Source organism: Neopelma chrysocephalum, unplaced genomic scaffold (genome assembly GCF_003984885.1).
Source record: "Neopelma chrysocephalum unplaced genomic scaffold, ASM398488v2 Primary Assembly neopelma1_63, whole genome shotgun sequence".
Lineage (NCBI taxonomy): Eukaryota > Metazoa > Chordata > Aves > Passeriformes > Pipridae > Neopelma > Neopelma chrysocephalum.
The window spans coordinates 2,217,195-2,244,781 of record NW_020897720.1 but is presented as its reverse complement, the minus strand read 5'-3'; the positions used below and the strand labels follow the sequence as shown (position 1 = coordinate 2,244,781).

Below are 27,587 nucleotides of genomic sequence, written 5' to 3'. Positions count from 1 at the left end.
AACCATAACACAAAAACAGCTGCCCTAGGAGGGAGTTGGGGAGTGTTGGTAACTTGCAGGAGCCCTTTGTGTACTTCTGATTTCAGTTTGGTCTGTCACAAAACCAGTCCACAGTGCTGTGAAACAACATCAGGGCAGCGATTCCCCCGCTGCTTATTGACGTGTTTGTGTGCTGGGAGCCTGTCTCTGATTCCTCCTGCACCCCTGCTCCTGCCTCTAGCTCTGTTTCTACCTTCTCTCATTCTAGGATTGGCAGTGAGATGCAGTGTTAAGGCAATGTTCATATCCTGTTCATATCCTAATGATTTGTCTCTAAGTCTTGAGATGACTCTGACCCATTTATTGCTTTGTTCCTTTTTATATGGCATTTATGGATGGTGATGGCCACTTAAAAGATGGACAGCAATTGAAAATTTTCAAATGTCAGCCTGTTTCAAATATAATTTAACACTTCTGAAGCTCAAGTCACTATTTGCCCTTTTTCTTGCTTCCTCTTTAATGAAGACTGAAACTTTCTTCATTCTGTTCTCTTTAAAGCAGAAGGGTTTGATGTAGATTAACACTGGATCTACATTTCAAACTCCATCCTTCATCCCACAACAGACCATGTATAGGATCAAAAGGCACCATTTTGATCATCTAAAATATTTGGAGATAAACTGTCTGTGAATTGTCTTATGCATATGGCATTTCCATGATAATGTTTGTGGAGGAGGAGAAAATCTGATTTATCCTTTTTTTCCCCAGTCGTGATTTGTCATTATAACTGAACATCCTTTTAGGTAATATAGTCAACACAGTTAATGCTAAAAGGCATAATCCCAGTTTTAGCCTTTATGAAATATCAATTATAGAAAGTAAGAGACCATGAAGTTTTTAATTGCCAGGATTTATAAGAAAATACTTTATGCATTGATATTTCACTATGTACACAAATGGCCATGAATGGTGTCATCATTTTGCACGTGTGTAACAGAGGGCAGATCTTTTTTATGGAATGTTTTGAGGGGAGTTTGGAGGTTTCTGTGTAATAGCACTGTCTTGTGCTGGTTTAGATGGCTTTTATCTATCCACTGGAAGCTCTTTCAGGATAAATTGACAACCTGCACGGTGTCTTTGTACTCAATCACCTCTGTGTGCAGAGTGCCAGCAGTGTTTTCAGAATAACACTTATGATAAGGAAAAAGCAGGCATAAATGGGCTGCTGAGAATTTATTGGTACTCCTCGTTCTGTTGATCAGGAGCTTTGCCAACACAGTGACTCAACTGCCTGTTTAGTGAACAGGTAGAGCCTTTTCTAGCCGAAGTGTTTCTCCTCCTCAGAGATAAAAATAAGAGTTGGTGACTTAAGGGTAGAATGAACAGGAGCTGAGACAGCTTGTCACTGCTGAATCTTGTCCTGACAGCTGCCTTAGCAGAATGCATTTGATAAACTGTGATTGACAAAATACTTGAAAACTGCAGCTTAAAATTGAATTTCTGGAGCATGTGAGAGCAGACAGGATAAAGTAAGTATAGTCTTATGAGCACACAGAGCTGTCATCAGGCACATAACTCTCTTTAAATTTGAAAAATAGAAAGCTGGAGGGGTACCTAGACTGTCCTGATATAATTATCAAGATCATTACTGTAATTGAGGCTTTATTTGAAGCTAGGTCATTATGCAATATTTTGTGCTTGTTTATTACAGAGAAATCTAATGTTGTAACTTAATTCAGTGGTAGAGAAGGGGCAAAACAAACAAACAAAAAATTCATCTATGGATTGCTCTGAACTTTTGGAATCCATACATAAATTTTGAGGGGTTTTGGTCCATTTGGATACTAGAGAAAGAATTGACAACAGTGGACCTGCTTTCCCTGACTTTACATTTCTGGTCTGAGAACAATTAGATTCCACTTACTGCAAATTAAGCTCATTATTCTCCAAAAAGAAAACCCTTCTAATGAGACTTCTGCATGATTGGAGGCGCTCAGAGGGCTCTTTCCTTAGGTGGGTTGTCTGTTCTATTTCAAACCAATATAATCTCCTTAATTGTCTACATAAAATGTTATATGTAATTCCACAAAATTCTGGGAATTAATTACATCACTCCTATGTAAATACTGGGATGATTTTCACAGCACTTCTATAAATTCAATTGCGAAAGGAAGTTATGGAACACTGGTGGTATTGACTGCAGAGTGCTGTGTGAGCAGAGCACAGTGGTCTCTGTTGATTGTAGCCATTAGACTGCACTGCCAGTTGATGCAGGTGTTGGTGTTTGTTCTATTTTACATTTGCATTTAAATTCCTGTGAAGGAAAGATAAGATAGAGGTAAACAAATGATGCTTATTTGCTCTTGAGTTGAGCTCCTACCTGACATGTGACTTGAGGAGAGAGGGAACATTTGGGAAAAATGCCTATGCATTCTTTGGAAAGCATCATATGTCCATTGATTCTCCAGCACACTTCAAAAGGACATATCCCTCAGGTTTTAATGAAAACATAAATCAACAAGGAATAACTAAAAATACGCTTAAAATGAACAAGAAACTGGGTCAATCGCTGCATGATTCGGTATTTGCAGCTTAGATAGAATATATTGCAATGTGTGTCACATCATAAATATCCTTCTGGTACATGTAGAAAGTAGTAATGTTGATTTGCTCCAAACCATTATCCCTTTTGAGTCAGTGTGTGTAATGCTGCCTCTCTGACTGTGCACAGCACAGCCCTGGGAGGTGTTTGTGTGTGTCTGTGCTGTCCAGGCAATTCTTCTGTCTCACCTGTGACCTGCTTGGTTTGTGCAGAGTCCTTTTGGCTCAATTCTATCAGGGAACAGATGAGTGTAGTTGCTGTAAGCCTACCGTGATATGTGAGGTAAACATATGTTGTTACATCACAGAGCTGGATTTATCTGGAGGTTTTTGAGTGTTTTACAGCCTCCTGCTGAGCTTTGTTGCTCTGTTCATGGGACAAACTTAATTTTGGGATTTTTTTAAATGAGCTGGAAAAACAGAAACATACTGAAGTGTTTTCTGTATGCCAATGTAGTGAAGACAAAGGTATTAAAAATTTCCTAAAGAATCTCACGATGTGAATGGGTGAAAAAGAAAACAGCAGGTGATGTCGTTGAGGAAACATGATGGGCTCTGGATTACCTATTACTGTTCAGGAAAGTTATGTTAGTGCAACAGTGGGCAGTCCTGTGAAAGGCTGTCCATAGGATATTACAAGATGCAAACAACTCTTCTCTTACAACAAAAGGAACCAGTGGAAAGTTTATTTAAAGAAAAAAACAGAAAATATTGTCAGTGCCACTGTATAAATGTGTGGAAATTCCATACATTGACCAATGTGTTGAATTCTCATTCTTTCATTTAAAGAGTGATATAATAGAACTGCAAAAGGTAAGAGCCAGTGAGATGGGTTACCCAAGGATGGCATGGTTTCCTTGTGAAGAATGAATTTAATAGTTTAATATTCTGTGGTACAAAACAACCAGTAAGATGATTGGAGTCTCCAGTTGTGAATGACATAAAGAATGTGAGTAAGGAATGATTGCTCACTGCTTTTTTAGCTGTGTGGGAACTATCCAACATCAAACTAGCAAATGGCAGATCCAGAATGAGCAAAATCTGCTTCAGAAGCATTCAGGATAGCTGTTGGGCTGCTTGTCTCTGGACTTTGGAAATACTAACAATTTACACTGGTTCAGAGGCAGACTTGAGAAACTGAGGGAAGAAATATCCAACCAGAGCCATGGAATAAAACTTTCAGAAAATTTGAGAGACAAGCTCGTGGAGTTAAAGAGGATATTCTCAAGTATTATCTTCATATATTCTAGTATTAGACTTTTCCCTAGGCTAGAGAAGTGATAAAATATCCTTGATGTGACTTGCTACTGGTTGTATTTACCTTCTTTATCAAAAAGTACTGAGAATAGTTTTGTTTCAAAGCTATAGGTGATTTCATTTTACAGGCTGAACAGATAGTTGATAAAATTTGAGATTGAAATCTTGTCCTTCCTATCTTTTCTCCCCAATAAAAACCACACTGAAACAGTAAGGTTGTCTGCTTGTCTTGTGAATTGTGTGTCACTTCTTAGTTCTTCAAAATTGTTTACAGGCAGAGATGACAAATTAGTTTTACCAAATAAATTACTTGAAAACTGTAATTTGATTTTTTTTTTCCCCACTAATGGAACTTGATGTAGAAAGACAAGAGAGATCAGTAAGGAAAAGTGGGTCTAAAGGTGGTTGACGCTCATCAATTAATTAACTTGCCACAACAATTCGAAAGCAAACAATAATTCTTAACAGCAAAGAACATAACTGTATAATGAGGAAGACAGATGCTGAAGTTATTACTTCAAGAGCTTCTTTGTTATGTCTTGTGAGGCATTACTATTGCTAGAACACTGATCTCAATCACTTCCTTTGTATTTTTAGGGACTTGCTTGATTTTAAATGAGCTGCAGTGTTAGAGGCAGACAGGATGTTGTAGCACCTGTGGAACATTCAGGTTGTTGGAAAACAATGCCCAATATGTCACTAACGTGGTAGCACTTTGGTCCTTCTTACCTTTTTTGTCCACATACCTTTTAATACTGTTTTTTGGACAGAATAAATAATTTTTTGGTGGTCTGCTTTTTTTGTTTGTTTGTTTTGGAGGAGGGGCAGGGTGACACAACACCCAACATGCGATTAATATAATTTAGTGCCATTAGAATTACAGGCTTGAAGTGGAAAACCTTCTTTCCTTTGTTTTGTGAATCCCTTTCAAGCTGTCACAGTGCTCCATTCTGCTGACATTAGCTGATAAATTAAAACAAGGAGAATCTTATCAAGAGCAGTTAATTTGAGTTTATTCCCTTGTTTTACAAAAGAAGCAGGAAATTAGTATGGGCAGATAACTTTTTCTGGTTGACTTATCCTTTCTTTGTACTTTCAAACTGAAAAATATTTATCCCAAATTAGGGAGCCAAATTCTTTTTAAGGAATTAGTTTTGGAATTTAAACTCTCTTTAGCCTTCTCTACAAAGTTTTTATTTATGGAGTTTTGTGGGCTGCCAAAAGTGATGAGAAACAGCAGTGGGTGCTATAATTGAAGTGTTGATTGGTGGTAGTACAATGCATGTAATCTTCTCTATATTTTAAGCTTTGTACCTGACCACTTTTGTTGTAAAGCTTGATTAATCTGAATTTTGTCACCATATTTGTGTAATGATACCAGGTTTGGAGATTTATTTTTTAAATATCTAGATTTGAAAAATCACTTTGTAAAAAGGTTACTGGTCTTTTCAGGTGTCAAGGTTTTAATCTAAAACGTAGTCATTGGTCAGAGGCTGACATAAGTGGTGCTTGTGAGAAAGACTTGCATGGAAAAGGTATTAAAGAAAGAAAGCAACTGTAGAGAACTTTTAGTTTCTGCTTGAAACTGAAGCTTTTCTTAATTTTTAATAAATTATTCCAATGAGAATTGTGACTTTAGGATTTTATAAATTATGAAGATATGACTCATGGCTGAGTCATTGGTCTTTGTGGGGATACTAAACCATTCCTAACAGCGTGAAGTAATAGTTGTTAAATTGACCTTTACTTCAAAAGGCAAAGCAAAACAAAACCAGAAGGGAACAGCACGAGGAAGAACAAAAAATGTTGCAAAGTTTCAGTTGGAGTTTTTTTCTTTTTATGTGAGCCAATGACCATGTTGAATTAGGAGGCAATTTTGAATATTTCAGGTGTTAGGGCTTGGCTGTTCAGGGGTATTTGAGAAGATTCATCCAAATTCCCAGTGATGTAGTGGCATGATCTTGAAGTGGTATTGTGAGATTGACTGACACTCCTATGTAGACATAATCATTTGGACTTAATAGGGCCTATATTTAATTCTTTGTGGAAATAAGAATAGTAAAACCCATTTCATTTGACTTATAGAAATCCACTTGAAATTTAGTTTCAGTTCGCTTTGAGTTCTTAAATGTAGCAGACTTGTGCACAAAGAAGCAGACACATCTATGCACTCTGCTAAGTGCTGGTCTGAATTATGGATGTCCCTGAGATTCTTATGGTACAAATACATCCTAATGTTTTTAGTAGTTCATAGGAAATGAAAACACAAAATATAAGTGTTTGTCATTTGAAGTCCTGTGCTGTTGTCTCTAATGTAGCTGATTGCTTACTGTATCCAGTATAAAAGGCGTGGACAGTGTGCTTGGAAAATCCAGCTCCTGGTACAGTAGATCTGCTGCTGGTCATGTTTGGTAATATTTAGGAAGTCTTAAATTGAGGAAAAAATTCTTCAGACTCCCATTTTTTGTAACCTTACCTTTAATAGGCTGAGGAGAGAGAAAATGATGTAACTACCATTGAGTTCACTGAACTATAAGACTCTTTTAGATGTAGTTGAACTGTATTAGAGCATTTTTTCTTTGTAGTGTTTGTGATTCTTGCGTGAATATTTGATGTTAAGATATTTTGTGAAAGTATACACTTAAATATGTCTTGTGGGTGTTCTTGTATTGGAGAATAATTCTGCTTGAGAGCTGCCACTATACTATGCAGGTAAAGCTTTTTAAGTTTAATTGACTTGTTGAATGTGCTTCAGAGGAGAGAAAAACGAACACAACTTTTGTAAAAGATCAAACAAAGCATTGGATACAAAATGTGCAATAGAACATAATAGAGTAATAGAGCAGAAAGTAATTCTGTCAAGACAATACAGGAAAAGAAAAGTTGTGTGGCCTTTTTGTTGCAGAACAGTTTGTCTTTCCATACTTTTGTGCATAACTTTTGTGTTACTGACTTTTTTTTTTCCTGATTTTTTCACAATCATAGTTTACCTCTGGAAATGATGTGTGTAGAGGTTGAGGTACCACATTTTTAGAATTGTCCACTAGGCTTGGTCTGAAGTATTATAGTAGAATATGATGGTAAACCACAACAACAAAAAAGGTTATTTGAGGATAAAGTGAAGCATTGACCTGCCTGGTGCTGAGTGTTCTGTCAGTTGTTATGGGTTTTGTCCTATTCATCAGAAAACATAATGATCATCAATAAATGGTGAGTGAATAGCAATGAAAATATACTGAGGTACTAACAGAGGAGCAGCTTCTGCTCACAGAAAGTGCTTAGGAGAGAGGAAATCAGACAGTTGGGACAAGGCTCAGCCATGTAGCTGTGATGGGAATGGAGCAAGTGTTTGTTACTGGATGTTTTTGTGCAAATATTGGGGTGGAGGGGAAGCAGCTTGAGAAATTCAGGGGGTTTATTTGTAAGACTTTTTTTTTTTCAATGCTTCTGAAGTGCTACTTTCTAAAATAAACCATCTTTGTATTGTTTACTACCAGTAAAATTGGGTTATGCCACTTTGATAAATAGAAGAGGGGAAAATGAGAACAGAGCTTAGGAGGATATTTAGGCTCTGGTCATATTTAAAGTTCCACAGTTATTTTCTAGATGAATGTTGACAGAGAGGCGTAAGAATTATGGGTGAAGGAAGCAAGTCTTATAAAATGCAAGGCAGTTTTCATATGTACAAAAAACCCCTCCCAGACAAACCAACCATAAACAATGTGATATCATCTTAAAGGGTGGAGCACGTGTTATATGGTTGGTAGCCAAGCTTTTAGTGAGGCCTGCTGGGAAATGCTAAACAGTGAAATGCCAGAATACCTGTGAACTAATAAGGTGGAAAATTCATAGTACATATTTGGAAGCATCCATTCAAACAGCACTGTGAAGGGAAAAATTCCAAAGGAAGAAAACTGGGGATGGGGGAAGAGAGGCAGAAGAAATGGGGCTGATGCTGGTGACAGGTGTGAGTAGTTGCTAGGCCAGCTCAAAAGATGAACCATGAATTAAGGAAATGAGTTTGCTGAACAATGCAAAAGGCAAGCAGCTAGTCCCAACCTCATGTGCTTCACGGACACTGGGTCAGGAATTGCAGTAGCTGTTTTCTCAGTTTTCAAATGTGTTGCTAGTATTTGTACCGTTATTTAAAATTACCTGTATCAGCATTGATTTTTAACTTAAACTGGGGCTTGAGGCAGCAAGCTGAGAACTGCTACTCATTCACCTTTGAAAGTCAAGTACAGAAAGCAGGTTTCTTTCTCCCTGCCAGTGACTGTGGGAGCAAAAGGATCTGTGGGCACTGGGGGTTGTGTTTTAGGGGAGTGTGTAGGAGGACACAGGAAATTCACACAGGTTTTACCTTTCCCAGATATGACTGTGGTTTCTGATAGGGACTAAAATTAACTTAAAGATCTAAAGGTTTACTTACATAAGATTTTTTTTTCCTAATTTTTGGCAAGGCCAAAGATTGTAGGTCATAGTCTGTTCTTTCCTCCCTGATAATTGAAAAATCCATTACTATCCCTTTGAGATATTTTTTTTATAAAAGACTGTACTAAATCTGAATAAAAGCCTAATAAGTAGATTAGTTAGAACAATAGTCCTCATGAGGATGGTTGATTCCAAGTGTAGCTGCTAGAGATAACCCTAAATGCAATTAGGTTTAACTCCCTGTGAGTGTCAAAGGAAGGTAATACCCATGGAGACTTCCCTTCAGGTGACACTATTTTAAAGTGTCTCAACATTTAAATATTCTTTCCTTTGGGCATTGGTAACAAACTTCTCTTTTTTTAAATTATTGGAGAAACAGAGCCTGTAAACTTATGTTTTAACCATTGGGTTTAGGTGTTTCACATAAAGAAGGGGTGGTTCAGTTTGCTTGTGTGAGCAGTTTGTTGTCATCTCTGTCCTCAGTAAGGATCAAATATCCCAAGGTGGCCATAGGCAGGTGAAAGAGAAAATAGCAGATGAAGTAACATACACAAGCTTAAAGGGTAATATGATAAAATGTCAATGGATGAGCTGTTGATGGATTAATTCTGGTTTTCCTCTTGAAAGAGAAATAAAAGCAAAACTTGCATTAAAACAAAAAGAGAGACAGTAAAGTTTTCAAAGCTTTGCATGTTATAGGATGTGATATGACAGAAACTGTAAAATTGCAGACTACTAAAGTGGTTTGATTTAATTCTAAGTACCACAGAAGAATTGTGCTTTATTTAGGAATTTGGCCCCCTTTTCACATGAAAAAAAAAAAAGCTTAGTGAAACAATTCCATGAGCTCGGTTTTGATATATGTCTCCATATGCATGTGTTTACTTGAAATTAATTGTTTTTAAAATATGAAATAATATCAACTTGCTGGTAATACCAAAACAAAGAAAGGAGCAATATTTTTTTCTCTATCAGTTTTATACTGATAGTCATTGTGCTCTGCCCTTTACATATCTTCATCTGCCTATTGTTCTTTAAATTGTCTTTCTTGATAAGATAGTGGAGCATTAGATAACTTCACTATCTTGAAGTGAAATGTTGCTGAAAATCTCATTTTCCTTCCTTGCTTTTAAATCAAAAGCCTGTATCATCAAAAGTATTTAGTCATACCACTTAAAAATTGAATTTCTCATGTGGCAAGGAGGCATATAACTGGTTTATAAACCCTGTCTGGTTTTAATTGTTTGTAGCTTGTCCCTTGAAATACCTTTTTCCCTTAAAGTTAGGGATGTAAGACTCAGAAGTTGTCATTCTTTCACATTATTTCTGTTGTAGCAAAATATTTGTTCTCCTGAAAGCTCATGTGTTGTCTTATATCTTTAGCATACAAAGTGGTTTATTTTCTATTGTTTTGGTCAGCTCTTTTTATATCTGTGAGTGTCAATGTGTTGCCTTTTTTTCTTTGCACATAATAGACGACTGTGGTATACAGAACACATTTGCACTGTTGATTTGTGTGGGCCTTGGGTGCAAGAATTAATTATCTTATAAAAATTATGAAAGACTTGAAGCTGAGATGTACAAAGTAAAATTCTTTCTCAGTGAAAACTTAGTGAACAACAAGAATTGGAGTGATTGTACATTAATTATTAGGCTTCTTGTCTTGCTGTTTTGTGCAAGGAAAATCATGTAAATAGATAAGAGTGGGGTTTATGCTTCCTGTTTACTACATCTGAAAACTCTCCGGATGGTATTATGAAATTCAATAATAATTTTCAATTGATTTTGTGCTTTTCAAATGTGAGAGGACTCCCTGATTACTTCATGTTTTCAAAATCCAGGATTGTTTGAGTTAGTTGGTTTTAGTCAAAGAGAGATGATTCAAAACAAAAGCATGGGTTTGTGTTTTGGGGGGGGTTTTGTATGTGTTAAAGTCTCTCTTCTTAAAACTGGAGAGTTTTTATGAGACATAAAAAGAATTCTCCTTGCAACAGTGGAGTTTCACTGGTTCCTGTCTAGCTGAGATGCAGCAGAATGAGCCTGATTATGTTGTTAGTCAATGTGAAAGTCATCATGCTGCTGCAATAAACATGTAAGAAGTGATATATTACATCTGAAAGTGTCCATTTTCCAAATGTATCTTAAAAGTTTGGTTTTAGATAACAAAAAATATCTTTTACAATCATATAATGTTACGTAGTTGGCTATAGGAGTAATGGATAGTACACTGAAAATAAGTTAGGATGATGTAGCATGTATAGAGAATCTCCTGGCCTTCAGGTTAAATTCTAACACGTATTACACAGATTTTTGGGCACTCAATCCTTTTTGTGGTTAATGATGCCCACAGTGGGTATATGGACCTCCTGCAAAGCAAAATTGCACCAAACTACTGCTACTCAATATGCCTTTATATATGTCATTGATACCAAGATAAAAGAATTCTCAATCTCTAGATAACAATGAGAAATGTATTTCTGTGTTATTGAGGAATGCATTGGGTGGGAGGAAGTGAAACATTTTATTGGCTGTATTGCACCAAAGGTGAATGGAATGGAAGAAAAGGAGGAGAGCCATCTCTAAAATGTTATTTGTTTTATTTCATTTAGATTTTCACACACACCTTTCTGAGAAATTGAAAGACAGACAGACAAGCTGGCAGCAGCTGGCTGAGACAAAGAACTCTCTAATACGTAAGGTTTTTATTTTGCTTAAACTCTATTCCTTGTAAACTTAGAACCTAGTTTAGAACTTGTGTGTCGTGCAGTGATTAATCTCGTTCTGTTTATGTTCTGCTTATTATGTGTTGTGGGATTTCTTTCTTTGTTTGTTGTTTCCCTCTGGGTATTTCATAAACCTGATCTCTCCTTACTCCTTATTTCTATTTCATTGTTGAATGTTACCTTCCTGGTTTGATTGAACTAATTAGGGGTGGGTTTTTTGCTGGGAGTCTTCACTGAAGAAGCTGTTTTCCCTGAGCTGATGTTGCTTCATGTCATTGCATGGAGAGAAGCAGAGCTAAGACGTGTAAGAGATGCTGGATATGGGTACACACAGGCATAATTTAAAAACAATATGGTACCTGTATCCAGCAGCATTTTCAGCAAGGCAATTAGGTATGTTGTATTCCATTGGTAAAAGCTTGCATGTAATACATATTTCTTCAGACATTCTTAAGTCTGACTTTAGAATGAAAAATGTAGTGATAACTCTGTTCATCTCCAGTCTTGCTTTGAATTTTATCTAAGAGTTTCAGATTCAGACCATCACACTTGTGTCACTGAAGTTTTGTATCTTAGGGGCTGTGCAAAACAATCAGGAAGTTGTGTTCGTGGTTTTGGCTTTGTAGGGAATCACCTCATTGATAGACACAGGGGTTTTTTAAGTGCCGCTACTCTCCCCACACACATGCATACCTTTTGTTTCCCTGAGAGCAAAACTCCTTTGGAAAAAAGCCCGCAGAAGGAAAAATTGCTGAGCTGTAGTAATATAGATCTAAAGACATCTTAAGGGATTTTTGTACAAAGATGATTCAGTGACATCTTAATCTTGACATTTCTTGAATTCAAAAAATGGTTTTCATTCATTGGATATGTGCACTTACACTAACTATAGTATCAGCATGTGCCCTTACTAATTTAGCAAGGGCCATTTTTAAAAAGTCTTTTGTCCTCAACACTGCAATTTTTACCTTGCATTTGACTGCCTAACGAGATGAAAGATGTATTTTGTTATTTCATTCTTTTCTTCCATTGCACCTGTGACCTAGCACATAATTGAAAGATACCTTTCCATTTGGGTTTTTCATTTAAGCACGTAAGTAAATGCTTTGCAAAACCAGGGCCCTAACCAGGAATAATATTGTGCTTGCTTGATATTTACGAGACCTAAACTGAGGTTTTCTCATCGCCCCCAGCTTTATTTTCTAATAAAATAGTTGCTTGACTGTTGGCAAAAACCAGTTGAATGGCATTATTCTTTGAATCTCAGTGTCTGAACAAACACTGGGACAGTTTCTTAAGTGAAATTCTGGAAAGTTCTGAGCATCTGTGACCGTGCTATAGTTAATGCAGCCCACAAGTGCTCAGTGTGTTTTCAGTCTGGAGATAAGGACTGTGTGTTGTCTTTCCATGCTTCTTAGAGGAGTGGGAGCCAGAGCATTTGGCAGAGCAATTAAATTTCCATAATGCTGATGTATAATGCTAAAAACTGCCCAAGGTGGTATGTAGGTGGTTGGTAATAAAGATGAAATTAATAAGGAGTGGAAATGATTTTGTACATATCTCTGCATTTCTGAGGCATCGTGGTTATTGGTGTTGCAGCAGGGATTTTGGCACAGGTGAAATGAGTGGGTTACATTCTCTAGGCTGTACTAAATCTCAAAGAAAAATACTTGAGAGCATTTTCCAGGAGCACAGGAAGGTTTTGCCTAACAAATTGCATGCAAGTGAACAATATCTTCTCTGACTTGGAGCTTTGAAGCTTTCCATCAAATATTGTTTCTCTTTGGTTTAGTTATTTTCCCTGACAACCTGATACCCTTCCCAATTCAAACAAATTTGATTGATATATTGCTTTTAGCTTTTGGTACTGTGCTTGTTCAGAGCTCTAGAAATTAAGAAGAATGGGGAAATGCATTAATAACTATACCTCAACTGAAAAATACCTAGTAGTATTAATTCTTGCCTCTGGCTTAGAAGTAAACATGCATTAAAGAAAATAATTTGAGACAAGCAACAGAAAAACTTACTGCTAGTAATCTGCATGCTCTAAGTGTGGTTAGAAAGGTGCAGTGAGATTATAGATCCAGATTCTTAATGTGCTGATTGGCATTGATATCAGCCAAATCTATTATGTTAATAATTCAGGGGAATTGACCAAAAGCAAGCTTTCTCTCTGCTCCTTTTAAACAGTGCCATAGCATTTTTTACATCAATCTGGTTGCTGCCAAACCCAGACAGATGGCCCTAACCTTGGTTTAAAGCCTCATCTGGCTGAGAATGCATCCAAATAGTGTTGCTAATCTTTCCCTGTGCGTGTGGTGTCAACAGAAGAGGACTCTCTGTATCACCAGGAGTAGAACCCTCAGATTTTGCATTTAAAAGGCACCCAGTTATCCTGTGTGCTCCTCTAGTGGATGGGTTGCTTTGCTGCATTCTAATGAAATGTTTGGTTTCTTGATCTGCTCAGCTCTTGCCTTGTTAAGGAGGAAGATGCCACTGGTGCAGACCAAGAGGTTGTGGAAAAAAGGAGGTTAAGTGCTGAACGTGGATATTAGAATGGTCAGTGCTTCAGAAATACAGGCAGAGGGATTGTCAGATCCGTGTTCAGATGCTGAAAGGAAAAAAGAATACAAGTGTCCTACAGAAAAAATATCTCCCCTACTTACTATTTGGAGTAGCCCTGAATCTCACCTTCTCTGAATAATACTTTTCTGGGAGAAGAATTCCTAGTAGATTAAAAAAATACAACAAACAAAACAAAAAACCCTCCAAAATACCTTGGATCTGTCTCCTACTAAGCATTCAGAATGAAAAACAAAATCAAACAAACAAAAGAACAAGACCACCCTTGGTTTCTTTTTTGAGCTGTAAAATAATGTAACAAAAGTTCAGAGATTTATTGAAATCATTAATGCTTTTAAAGCATTCAGGTGGTATAATGTTGAGTAATACATAAAAGAAAAAGCAATGTAATGGTGTACTGCTTGGAATATGATTTGAATAGGACACTGAGAGACCTGTTCTTCTTATTAAATGACAAGGGAAAAGGGTCAGTTCCTGGCGCAGTGGGTGCAAGTCAACCTGGATGTTAAATGCAATAGAAGACTTGACAGGGAGGGTGAAAGGAGTCAGTCAGGTAATTAAATTATATTGCAGTGCACTAACAGTGGTTGTCCAGGCAGCCTTGTTCTACCATTTCCTATCCCTTGGGTCACTTTCCAGTTTGCTTTAAGCGTCTTTGCTGTTTGTCTCAGCAGGATGATCTTGAGTAAATTGGGATGATACAAGTCCAGACATTGTAGTGGAGTCCAAAGTCTCTGAATTCATGTATAAAGCTGTCAATACCAGAAATATTTGAGTGACTCTGGTTGTCAAGCTGTGTATTTGCTGTGTTGTTGCAGCAAGCACGCAAGTATCTTGCAGATCTGTGCGAGGAGGTCTTAAAGTAATTTTGGGATGTTATCTATCGAACTGGAATTTGATGAAGAGAGGAATTAAGCCCTTTCGGGGGGAAGAAAATTAATTGGATTTTATCCTGTGCCTATGACATGCAGAGACAAAACACAACTGGCTGTGTGGGGAGCTGATTTAGGAGGAGGATCTCTCTATGGTATATCTGAAATCATCAATGAGCACAGTAGACTGATGTGCAGTGGCCTTCACATATAAACAAGTTCTTTTACTTTGTTGAAAATTGCTTTTAACTAGTGTGTATTGATACTGTGGAAAACATTCATAATAATTCTCTTTAAATCACAGCAGTGAGGAATTCAGTTCACTTTACTGCTTTCATTGGGGATTTACCTTACTGAGGATTAGATGAGTTTGCATTTCTGGGATGTTTTTTAGGTTCACATTCTAATGGAAATTCTTTCAAAACTAGATGAGCAAAACCTGGGGTTATCATGGGATTTTAGCAGTGATTTCTTTAAGTAGCCAAGTCCAGGGTTTGCAATTGCTCTTTGTTCATGCTGTCTTGTTAAGAGACAGTCAACCAGAGAACATAAACCACAAAGCCAAAAGTATGTGATCAAATGAAATAATGAGAACGTAGGAAATTCTGAGGGAGAAGTAAAACTCTCTTGCATATTGGTTCCTATTGAAAAATAAGCTGACAGTTCTACCAGGTGCCTCTACTAGGAGCCATGTCACAGAATTTGCCTTAACACCACCAGTATTTGAAATAAAGCATTTGGAATTTGCTTACAAAACGAGACAGGTCGTGTGATGAAAGACTGAGCTGCTGGAAAAGTACTCGATCATCTCAGATTTATACAAACCTATCTCCTGTGTAATGCACCGTGTCCTAAAAACTGGAAGCCATGAGAACAACAATTGTTATTTTAAGGAATTTTGTGACAGCTTACAAAAAAAGTAGTTTTTTCACTTTTTGCATGAAGCTTCTACCTTAAAGATACTGATGAAATAGGTGGCAATTTTTAACACAAGCAGCGATAAAATAAACACCATCTGCTAGTGTTGACTTATTCCATAGTCTTCTCATGCTGGGTGATTTTATTTCACTTTTTTTCAGAAATAGTTAATGACACATCTGCTGTGTGGTGGAGGTACGTGTTCAGTGATTAAATGTGGACAGAAGATTAGGGAAAACAATAACATACCTTTTGCAGGAAATTGAAGAATATATTCAAGTGCTATAAGGAACTTAAAATATATATATATATATATATATATGTTGATGCCTTTTGTTTTTTGTTTTGACCCGGTTTATTATTGGATCACAAATGTTAAATGTATATTCTTTCAAAATACCTGGTTATCATGGAAAACTTCTCATTTAGTCTTTATTTTACCAAAGCAAAAATCTTCCCTCACCTGTGTCCCTGAAGAGCAGTCTCCTCCCACATCACCCCAGTGTTTCCTACCTGTTCCTTCTCAGTCAGCAGTGAAGAGTCTTTGTGGTGGGAATTCCTATGAAGCACTTTACTGCAGAGGCATTAGCAAAATAATCCACAAAAAATGCAAGCAATTAGGCTGTTAAACCTGTGTTTTCCATGCCAAATCATACGTCCCTATGCTGTTATCAGTATAAGTAGATTTTAATAAATCCAGAAAACTAAATGTCTGGATCTCCATGTGGATGGGTGTATGTTTAATTTTGAAATTGTGAGATGTAAATTAAAGCCATGGATTGGAAACCTTAGGGAAAAAACCCACCTTTTGGCTACTTTATTCTCTAGTAGGTGGAAAACCAGGATGGAATGCAGAGAGACATGAATTCTGAATCTTTGTCAAAAACTTTAATCTTAAGTAAAAACAAATTCATTGTTATCCCTTCCTGTCATCGAGGTCTGTTTAATGGTATGAAATCTCTGTCCTCATTTTTTGGTTTCACAAAACATTTGATAAGTTATGCAAATAAAACTGTATACACTCTAAGAAGAAAATTACATCTGGAAAAAACCCCAACATAATATAAACATTATGTGAAATATAGTGAGTAGAAATTGCATTAGCTTCTGATGAACACTGGCTGAGGAAATATTGATAGAAATATGTTTTAAGAGTAGGCATTTCTACCTGTAGTTATTTTAATACTTTTACTTAAACTTCATTTAATTTATTATTTTAGTAATGAATGTGTAGAAAAGCAGTGCCTGGGAAGTAATATGTGATTAATGTTAATTGTTCTGATAAAAGGAAAAAAAGGAGCAATCTGACTCTGGAGTTCTGTCTTCACAGACTGCATAGTAATTAAAAATTGGAATGAGAATTCATGCAAGTTGCTCTAAATGCCTACATTAGATAGTGAGCATTTGAAGTCATCCCATGTTCCTTAGCAGTGATAAACAGATTTACATAAGTTAAATACTTATATTACAAACCTTTTGGCTTGACCTGATCTGTGTAAACATTTCATTTATGAATTATCAAATCTCTTTGAAAGACAGCCTTATGTACGTGTATTATCATTTATGTTAATCTGCAACGTTGTTCAAGCTGCTGTGCCTGAAGTTCGGGTGAAGAATCCCTTGCTTATTCATACCCATATGTATGCTGTGAAACTTGAATAAGGAGGGAGACAAGAAGAACTGATTTAAAAAATAAATTATATACATATTTTTTTATACTAGTGCCATAATGCTGTAATTTAGGGTTACTTATATCCACTGATATCGGAAAAAGTGAGGGGAGTCAGAGCAGGGAATTTTTTATGAATGTCCGTATCTTGCTCATATAAAAAACTTGCTTTGGTTTGGATTGTGAACTGGAAATAAAGGTACTTTATTGCAAACTCCATCTGCATCTGTGGCAAAACCTCCATAGCCTCTAACAGATTATGTGATATGTGGCACTATTTTTTATTTTGGAGAAGGAATGAGGAAATGAAGACAGTAAATTGTTGTAAACTATGTTACTTGTAAAGGCTTCCACTTAGTTTGCACAACTGCATTCAGAGCTTGTCAATGGAAGGGCAAGTATTTTGATAGAAATGTAGTGGATGGTCTTCTTGAATCTGAAGAATTAAGTCTGCTTGGGATAAAAAACAGAGGTGAAAAGCAGAGTCATGTAGGACACTTCTTGATATCCATTTCCTTACTGGGATAAATGAGTTCAGTATTTTCAACCAACTTCAAAGTTTTTCTCCTGCCATTAAGACTTACAGACTTATCTGATAAAATGTTTTCATGCTGCTTCAGAATGTCTTTCCTTAAGCAGGATTTTTAGGAGTTAGTATTTGATCCTGATATAATTGTTTAGATTTTGAGTGATGGTTCAGTAGCATGAATGTGCTTCAGAGGCAGGTTTTTCTGTAGTGTATTATGCTCAGAATCTGCCCATTTGTTCCTTTTTTATTTGGAATGAAAGCTTCACTTTCTCAAGTCAAAGTCTGAGATAGGAAAATACTGTGCCTCAAATCCCACATGGCTTGAACTACCTGGTCCTGATTAATGAAAATATTGAATGTGGTGTTAATGCCAGGAGGCTCCCGAAAGGACTTACTGAAACTTACTGACATAATCCTTTTCTAAGATAAAGCGTGATTTTTGTTTGATTAAATAGCATGTGGAAGTGAGAAATTGAGTGCATTTTGGAAAAGTAAATGAACTGCAATAAGGAAAAAGAATCAGGTGGCCTGTTTCTCATTATAAACCAGAAATGTTCCTCTGGTTACCTAAGCAGCTTGCAAAATCTTCAGCCTTATTTGAACACTGTAGTGTATTAATTTTTAAGGCAAAACTGTACTGCTGCACTGCCTCCTCTTTCCACTCAAAGAATACCTGGTGATTCTCAGAATTAGTTATAGGTGTTGCCCCGAGTTTGGATTCTGAGATCTGACTTTGTGTATCCTGTGATGAAATCATCATTTTGGGGAATGCATATTGGTACTTTTTTCCAGTAGTAAAAGCAGCACATGCACCCTCCCTGACAGGTTATTACCTGGCACAGGCTGAACAGCCACATGCTCTGATGTAGCAAGTGCCTGGTTTAGTCACTAGAACTGACATATTCAGAGTAATAAAAGGCATCTCTTAGTCACTGTCAGTCCTCATTCTCTTTGTAAAAAGCCTTGTCAAAAGAAACAGCACTGCACTTACAGTCAAACTTGTTGTCTTCTGCTCTTAGCAGGAAGGATTGAATCCTTCACTTCTTAGATCTGACTCAGAAGTAACTTCATTTTAGGTTGGTTCCTGAACATTATGTCTGATTGAAAATTAAATTTTGTAAAAAACATGTGAGCCCCGTGTCTGAAAGGCAGATACCAGTTTTTTTTTTTGGTAGGTTAAATGCAGGATTTGTATCAACAATCTGAGGCAGAATTGAAATCAGGAAAGTATGTTTTGGATAGATTTAGGTTAATCTAAGGAAGATAGATAGGATTGATGTGGGTTTTATTGATTTCTTCATTTTCTAAGTCACTTGTGTGATATACATTATTGACATTCCTTTTAAGGTGACTCAGAGGTGGGAGAGTCTGCAGAGTTAGGAAGTAATGTTGTGTCAGGCATTGGTAGTTGTCACAGTGGTTAATTCTGTTACTGAGGTAATGAAGTCGTAGTAATGTGAAAAGTGCTGCAGCTGTTAATGATCACAAATGTAAATGGTATTTGCTTTCCTTTACTGTGCTTTTTCAGATATGTCCTAAAAGTGTGGTGGTAATAGAAATCCAATTGTCTCAAAGTGAAATATGAAGTAAGGGGAGAAGTTAGAAATATCTCTTAAGTGTGAGTAAATGGATACACTAAATACATGTGGAGATTCACACAGACAAAATTTGAAATCAGTAAAATCTAAGCACTTGAGCTGCCTCATAAATTAAGAAATGTTATATAAAAACAGGTACTGCTGTTATAGAATGCTTCTACCTGTTTTCCATGTGAAATTAATATAGAAAAATGTACTTTTGAAATCTGTATGCTGAATATGTGTACTTAGCTGAATTCCTTATTCTGCTTTTAATTAACTTAACTGCTGTTCTAAATTTGATTCCCTGACCAGGTCATGCTCATGACCATTGTTTTACACAACAATCAAATTAGCATTTAAAAAGTCCTTTTCCTTCACCTTCATTGTTCTCATTATGGAAATATCTATTTCAATGTTCATGCTTTTTTCTAACCTGAACCTGGTGTTCAGATGTACTGAGCGAGCCTGTGGCTAAAGAAGCCCTCCTTGCCTCACCTGCTTAGAGCAGAAATATGCAAGCACTGCTCTTGAAATGGTATCACTTAATAGTGACAGATGACTTACTTTAGTTGGAGGGGAACATGTAATAGAGCTTCAATTTGTTTTATAGGTACATATGCAATAAGTTCTGGTTTTGTGTTATGTCTGATAGAAAATGTACAGACTGTAACTTTCTGAATTCCCAGAATGACCTTGACTTCTGAACATTATCTGTCAGCTTTTTCTCTTTACTCCAAAGTAACTCTATGTCTTTTTTACTTCTGTACCTTGCACGTGGCAACTATTACTGCCTGTGACATAATGGAATTAAGTTACAGTTCATTTTTGAGGGATATGGGCTAAAAATAAATAAACAATTCGATTTCATAATTCACACCTTGGTAAACTCCAGCTGTCCAAAGTCAGGGTTATTTTTTTTTTAATGTTTCACCTTGCATTTTTAGGCTCCCCTGTGTCACCTCCCAGCTCTTGTGGAGCTCAGGTGTCTGCTCCTCTGCAGGCAGTGTCTGGCAGGCACACATTTCCAGTGTCAGCAAACGCCTGCCCGTGGTTCACTGCACGGTTAATTCCCAGTCCTTAATTTGTTGAAGGAATGTTTGAATCCATCAGCTTAAACGTAAATCACTTCCCAGGCCTGATGCACCAGGAGGCACGGGTAAAGAGGCAGTAAAATTATATTGGCTTTAAACTGTTGCCTTTTCATAACTGAGAGATGCAAACACAAAGTGTTTTCTTCTATTACGGGAAAAGTTGCATGTCCAGGAACTGGGGAAAAATACAGTGAAGTGTGTTATGCTGTAGAAATAGGATGGATAGACACAATTTACATGTATATACATATTTTATATACTAGCAGATTCAGGTGGAGAGTTACCTAGAATGTGAAGAAGCAATGGCACAAGCAGAGAGCGCTTCCTAAAGAGGGCAGGGTAGTTGAGAGAAATTGTTTTTCGAGATCTTAACATTTCTAACGTGTTCTTTGATGAATATTATGAAAATGTAGCTTTCAAGTAAGTTACACTGTTCAGTAGGTTCTTAGTTGAAGGCTAGAGGAGAATAAAATCTGTGGTAAGCTCACAGCACCCTGTCCTCAGCAGAGCACCTGTCATACGTGGAAATTTTTTAGTTGGAAACCTGCATCAGTGTAGTACCCAAAAGGCTGTAAGCACCAGACATGAAAAATAAGTTCCATTAAAGGAAAGCTAAGCTGTGTTTCTAGTGAGTTTACATTTTTAAAGAAGATATGTGCATGTTCTTTATGAATTGTTTATGTACACCTCACAAAATCCGGTGCTTTGTCATCGCTCAGTGTGGTTCGTCCAATGGAAAAGTTGAGGAGTGGTAGCGTGAGCAGATGGTGAGTGTTCCAAAATGCCCGTGCAGGTGAAGACCAAGGGCTGTGAATCTGGTCTGCAGCACAAGTTGTGCTTTCCTGAGTGACCATGCCCAGAGCCACAGTGTATAATTAATCTATGCTAAACATGCACAGTATGCACAGGATGTAGAGTAAACTAAGTGCTAAACATATTCTAGCAGCTGTTCCAACATAGTTCCTCCTCCAATAAGCTGAAGAATTTGCTGTAAAGAAGTGCAGCATACACTTTGTATTGGCTCTAGAGCTGAAAATTAATCAAAAGTGAACAGAACTGTGGTGAAAGCAAGCAGCTTATACATTGATTGAAACACTAATGAAGATTTTTTTTTTTGCCTGGGTATATAATATATACGGTTCTCTTAGTTCAGTGCAAAAGCAAAGCACATAAATCATCCTCCTGGATGCTTTTAAGGACAGCATCTGCCCTTCCCGGATAGTGCTGCCTAATATAGCTTTATCTGCACTATTTTTCTGGTGCTCCAGAAGCCTTGGAAGCGTAAGATATTTGGTTCTCATGAGTCTTAACTATCTGCCAGATCTTAAGTTAATCCAAGATGCATTGTTTCTGCAGCTGGATCAGGATAGGGCTTTCCTAGGCAGAATTTCAGTTATTTGTTATTATTATTTTATTTCATAAGCCAGTTAAGCCTGGACAGCTAAAGACATTTTTGAAAGAATTTTAAGTGTATCTTTGTAAGGCGTGAGAACTGTTTATCGATGGTTATGAGTGAAAAGTTATTTAATTAAAATACAGACATCCTATTCTTGTTGATATGGTAAAATCAGAGGGTGTAATATTTGCTTGCTGAAAAGCAAGACTTTGAATTTAAGACCTTCCTTTTCTGATGGTAAGAATTATGGTTGTAGTGGGGTTTTTTTCCTCTACAAGAAGCTTAGGCCCCTTCAGCACCATGGTAACATCTAACAGCTTGATTGGGGGTTTTTTGAGAGATTCAGTTGTTCTTAAAGTGGAAGTAGGCATTAGCCATTCAGGATTGTGTGTCAGAGCAAGTCCATACAGAAAATGATATAGGGATGATGTTGAACTTCCCCTTATTTGTGTAGATATGTGTACTGTAACCTAGTCCTTGCATTAAAGTGTTATTTTACATGCAGCATGACCTTCACTTCCTTATACACCAGAAATAAATGCTACTGAAATTTCAATAAATGAGATTTTGTGTATATGTATAATGTGGTACTAATTATATTTGAGTTTGTATTTTTAATCTAAATTATTTTTTCAAAAATTCAGCTGAAACATTAGTTTACACTTCTTCAAGTTTTTGATTTGCCCCCAGCTGGGATTTCCTGTGTAGCACTGAGATGTTCACTCAGTTATGTGGTTGACTGTGTACCATACTTGAAACTTTGAAATATCCTAGGCAGTGTTTTGATTTTTTTTTTCCCTATGATGTTGCTATTTACAATATTCCTGTGATGTTGCATCAGCTGGCTTTTGACAGGTTAATACGTTTTGTGTAACTGCAACTTTAATCATCTTTCTTCTGAATTTGTCTGTACTTAAACATCTGCAGTCCTGGAGTTCTGTAGCTTGGTGAGGTTGTTCAATCCCACTTTAATTTTCATCTTGATGTATTATAAATTTTACCTGGCAAGTAATAGCAGGAGGGAGTACTTCACACAGCAGTGCACCTGCTGGTCTGTGTTGGTGTAAGTGGCACATATTTCAGTCAAGTGATATGACAAATTATTATTGTTTCATCGTTTCTTTCTAAAGAAAAAAAAGTGACCTCAAGGAAATGTCAGTACTTCTTGTAAATGTAATGGCTCTTCTTGAAGAAATGCAATATTTGAATTCAGATACCAATAGAAAACTGAAGACAGAATATTAGTTAATGCACAAGAATTGCTAAAAACATGAGAAATGGAGAAGGCAGTTCCTTCTTTTTAAATCACAGTTTTCAAAGTTATTTTATTGTATGAAAATGACAAATATTTCTTTTATATATATGCTCATACTCATATATGTTCACATTTCTCCGTTGCCCCCCCATATCACAGATAGTTTGGGAGAGTCAGGATTACTGGCAGATTTCATGTTAATGAGAAATGGTGGCACTTTATTGTTTATTGAAGGCTTTCTTCTGATGGAGATAAATAGATAAAAGACATGCTTGGGGTTACCAGGAAAATGTGATTTCATCATTGAATAAACGAGCTTTGAAACATTCTTCCCGATTTACAAATAAGTGATGATGGTGCCAGATATGACAAAGAGAAACATTTATTCTCATGCCTGAAGCTCTGACTGGAGTCACTTGAACATTGTGTCTTGCTGTCAGATATTTCATATAGGTTTTGGTAAATAACAAATTTCTAGGTTCTAGAAATAATCCCCATTATTCACGTAAAAGCACACTGCATAATTTGTCTAAACATAGAAATCCAGTGTACACAGAAAGAGTAGAAGACTGATCATTGTTTAATTCTGCGTGTTGGGATGATCTGACACTCTTGTGCCAGCAAAATTTAGACCCCTTATGTAGTTAGTGGCAAAGGTGAGGGCTCTAATCTCATCTCTTCCTCTTTCTGCTCTTATTTGAGGCACCAAAAATAGGTATCTGAAGTTACGAAATGTGGAATTCCCGTCAAGAATGAGCCCGAGTGAGGAATTAACCTTATCTAACTTTGAGATTGGCTCTTGGACTGCGTGACCTCAAGAGATCCCTTTCAAACTTAATTGTGCTACAAGTCTGTATTAATATCTTCCTGTGACATAGAAAGGACTTAATTAATTTGTGTAAGACTGTAATTTGTTTCCTGAAATCATAATAATCTTGACCTAAGTGTAGGCACTTATATTACTGAGCCTTTTGATACCATTTTTGAAACTTATCTATTCAGAACCCAGATCATTTCTTGGTCCTTTGTAACCATTTCAGGTTATTTCAGCACCACAAACAGTGAAGGTGTAGAGACCCAACATTCTGAAATAAATCTCAGACTTACAGTATTTCCCAGACTTGATCTTGAAAATACCATCAGAAAATCTTATCTGATTCCTGAGTTCTGTGCTGCACATGAGAATAGCAGTACTGCAACTTCTGTATTAATTAAACATGAAAGCATATGAGGATGATAAACAATTGCATTTTTCCTGGATCCACAAGCTTTAAAGGCAGTGCTGTTATGGAGCCTGTTTTGTTGTAACAAAAGCTTCATTGCCTCAGAATATGATGTGGGTTCCATATATAAATAGGAGTGAAAAGAGTAGAACTTACTCTGTAAGTAAATGATTAACAAGATGTAAATCCTCCTGTCCCTCCCATGTTGTACTGGAGGGAGTTTGCTGCTCTCTGTGTGTGTGGCATATATTTAGTACACGTGTAAGATGTGAGGAAAGGTCAGCAATAACAATTGCTTTACAAACTGGCAGCCTGATGGCTCTGAATCAAAACTTCAGTCTCAGAACGTTTTGTGTAAATTTGCAATGGAGAGTCTGGTGCTGTGCTGGGTTTCACAGGACACAAACTGTTTCCTTCGTTCTCTTCACATAAAGTTCTTTACCAGAGACGTTACTTTACATACCAGAATGTGGCAGGATTATGGCAAAGATTGCTCATCTTGTTATTTAGCAGATAGTGATATACAGCTGGCAAACACTCCTGTTGATGTCCTGTCCAAAATGGATGCTTACATGTGGAATGTGTTAATAAAGTGATAAATGGGTCCATGGGAAATCAAACTAAAACATTTTGCACATGTTCTTCACCCTTGCATTAAGGTTTTCTTAGCTTTCAGGGTTTGGTGTGGCTCTCCATAACGTATTTTATGGTCTCATTGTTGCTCACAGCGATTTCTTTCCATTGAAATGAGTAGCCATGGTTACTGTATGGCTACTGCAGGCCCGTGCACGGAGGCTCTGTGTGATTAATTGTTGTATGATGTATGTTTTCAAGCTGTAGCAGGAATTCTTCAGCTTCCAGTCTGAACTCTTTATTTCTTGGGAAAATAAAATTTGATTTCAGAAGTTCCATAAGCCTGCCTGAAACAAGGGAATTTGGTAAAAGGTGACGTTTTAATAATGGTGTTAAGCCTTTTGTGAAGAAGCAGGTGTTCTCTATCCATATTCAATTCCCTTGGCAAAAGGAACTTGTTTTGGGAAATCCTGTCACAATTGCAGGTTACTGTGAGAAATGGAAAACTTGCTCAAGCTAAATGCAATACTGGTTAGTGAGCCAGCATGTTCTGGAGAACTCAGATGTCTGATGAGGAAAGAACTTACAAGAAGACTTAAATAGCAGTACCCATAAGACATTTCTCAGTTAAGTTATACTAGGTATTCACCAAGATAAAATTGGATGTAGATTTTTGGGCCCATGTTCACCACAATCTAAAGCAAAACAACTCTTATGCATCCTACATGCAAAGGAATCAATTGTGTGAGCTCCTGCGTTCCGTCTTATATTTTGCCTACAGAGCCATGAGATCTATTGAAAAAGAAAATGGGGACTATTATGTAAAGCACTAGGGCTCCTCTGCATTTCTTTGTGAGAAAAGCAGCAGCAAACATGCAGCATCAACGTGGGGTGCCTGGTAACAGCGGGTATTTTCCAGGATTAATCCTGTTCTGTCTTGGCTGCCATTCTGTGCCATGCCATTCTGTTGCTTCTGCTGCAGGGTGGCATGACATGGAAAGGGGGCTTATCAGAGACTTGACAATATCATATTGTTGTCTGGATGCCAGAGCACCTTGTTGGAGCTGCAGGAATCTACATTTAAATTGAGGAAGTTATTAAGCTATTACACATTAAAAGAGCAACAAATAATTTCAGTGAATTTTATTATATTTTTACACTGTGCATATACACTCATACAAAGCTCTCAATAATCTAGTTACTTTTACATTATTTTATACGTATTTCTGATTTTTATTGAAAAAATAATACCTGAGTATTCTTTTTTATATACACCTGAGTGTGCATAATTTTGTTCTTGTTCATTGATTAGTAGCAAGAAAATAGCAAAGGTAAACAATGAGCTTTCTGATAATGGCTATTTATTGACTTATTGGTAATCAGCAAAGCAAATATTTAAAAGTTTAATTGTTGATGAATGACTTAAATTATAGTTTTGATGCATCAGTTGATGTGTAGTGCTTTGCTGCGGGCTGCCTGATCAATGTTTTCACTGCACATTCTGGTTTTATTTTTTCAAACACATAAAATGTGATGAGAAGACAAGAAATTGAGAAAAGGAGATATACATATGCTGAAGGGACATAAATAATCTTGAGTTTAAGGGGGGGATGACTATTCAGAAGTAGAACATGTTGGATGTGGGACACTTTGTCAAAGGTAACGGTTTCAGCAGTTACTGAACACAAAGCTGACTGGAACAAATAATAGAAGAGTTTTTATAGCATTAGAAAATCTTCCCGTTAACTGAACACAATATGCAGGAGCAAACATATGGATTGGTCTCATTAAGAACAAAGGCATGTGTTTGAGACGAGCCTCAAAGGGAAGAAGAAAAGTGGCATTTCAGTTTGGGAAAGACAAAAGAATAATGGGGTTAAATTAGAGCAACATCACATTATCACACTGGTGGAGTTTGGACAAAGACAGAGAGTACAATAATCAGTCTTGCTCTATGTGGAAAAAGAAGAAAAAGAAGGGATTGAGTCTGTTACAGGCATAATAAAGTTTGGTTGTTTGTTTTTCAGTGTTTGTAAGCTTTTTCCAATTGGTTTGGTGCTGTAATTCTGTGCACTTTGGGCATTTCTGGTCCCACAGTCAGTTCTGTCACATGGAATATCCAGAAGAAATCCTCAGCATTGAGAGTATTGTTCCTTTAGCACCTCTCGTGAATTTGCTTTTTTTTCCACATTGGTTGTCAAAAGCTTTATAGGACCTCTGGTCCTGATTGCTCGAGGTGAATGCCTCGATTTTGATTGATGAACTGCAGCAGTTCTTACTTGCTCTGCTTTGTAGTTACAATAACTTGGAGATGTTGGTGACCTGTGTGTAGAAACATATCAGCTGTTCTAGTTGAAACTCCTGTTTCTGTGCCTGACTGAAGGCACCTCACTGTACAGTGTATGTGTAGGGAATATGAGTACACAGAGTGTTCTTTAAGTGGCACTTTAACATGAAGCACAAAAAAACCCATTCACAGGTTTGCATCTGAATTTCCACTGATGCTAACTCTGTACAACTTGGTTATCTGGGTGTTAGTAAATAAAACAGGGGAAGGGAATAATAAAATTTAAAATATAGAAGACCTTCCTGTGTCATCTTTTTGTCTCCTTCTCTTCAGCAGGTCTGTGAGTGCTGTTGGGTATTTGTAGGGGCACAGCATGACAGGCTTGCTGTGTCTGATGCAAGACAGAATTTCTCAGTCAGATAGGTTCGTGTTTTTCACATTGATCTCTGAATCAAGCAGACAGGTATTCTTTATCATCCTCTGGTTAAAACAAATAAATTAGTCTCAGCTTTTCCTTCACTGTGGTTTTGAGCTCCCTTGCCAACAAGTCTGGGCATCTTACGTGCTGTGTTCCTTTCTTTTGTTGAACCCTCCAGTTCACTCCTTTCTCTCCCTCTCCC

At 37.0% G+C, this 27,587-nt stretch overlaps 1 protein-coding gene across 16 annotated transcripts in view; it reads left to right on the top strand.

Annotated features, from left to right (window-relative positions):
- The window catches only part of TENM2 (teneurin transmembrane protein 2), a 643,539-nt gene that overhangs the window by 341,132 nt on the left and 274,820 nt on the right, over nucleotides 1–27,587 (top strand). For 10 of the 16 annotated variants that reach the window (XM_027682930.1, XM_027682928.1, XM_027682924.1 and 7 more), the window contains one exon: nucleotides 10,878–10,961. The exons of the other annotated variants lie outside the window; for them this stretch is intronic. In XM_027682930.1, coding sequence (XP_027538731.1) covers nucleotides 10,878–10,961 — 84 coding nt within the window. The remainder of the gene's footprint in view (nucleotides 1–10,877; nucleotides 10,962–27,587) is intronic. 16 annotated transcript variants of the gene reach the window in all.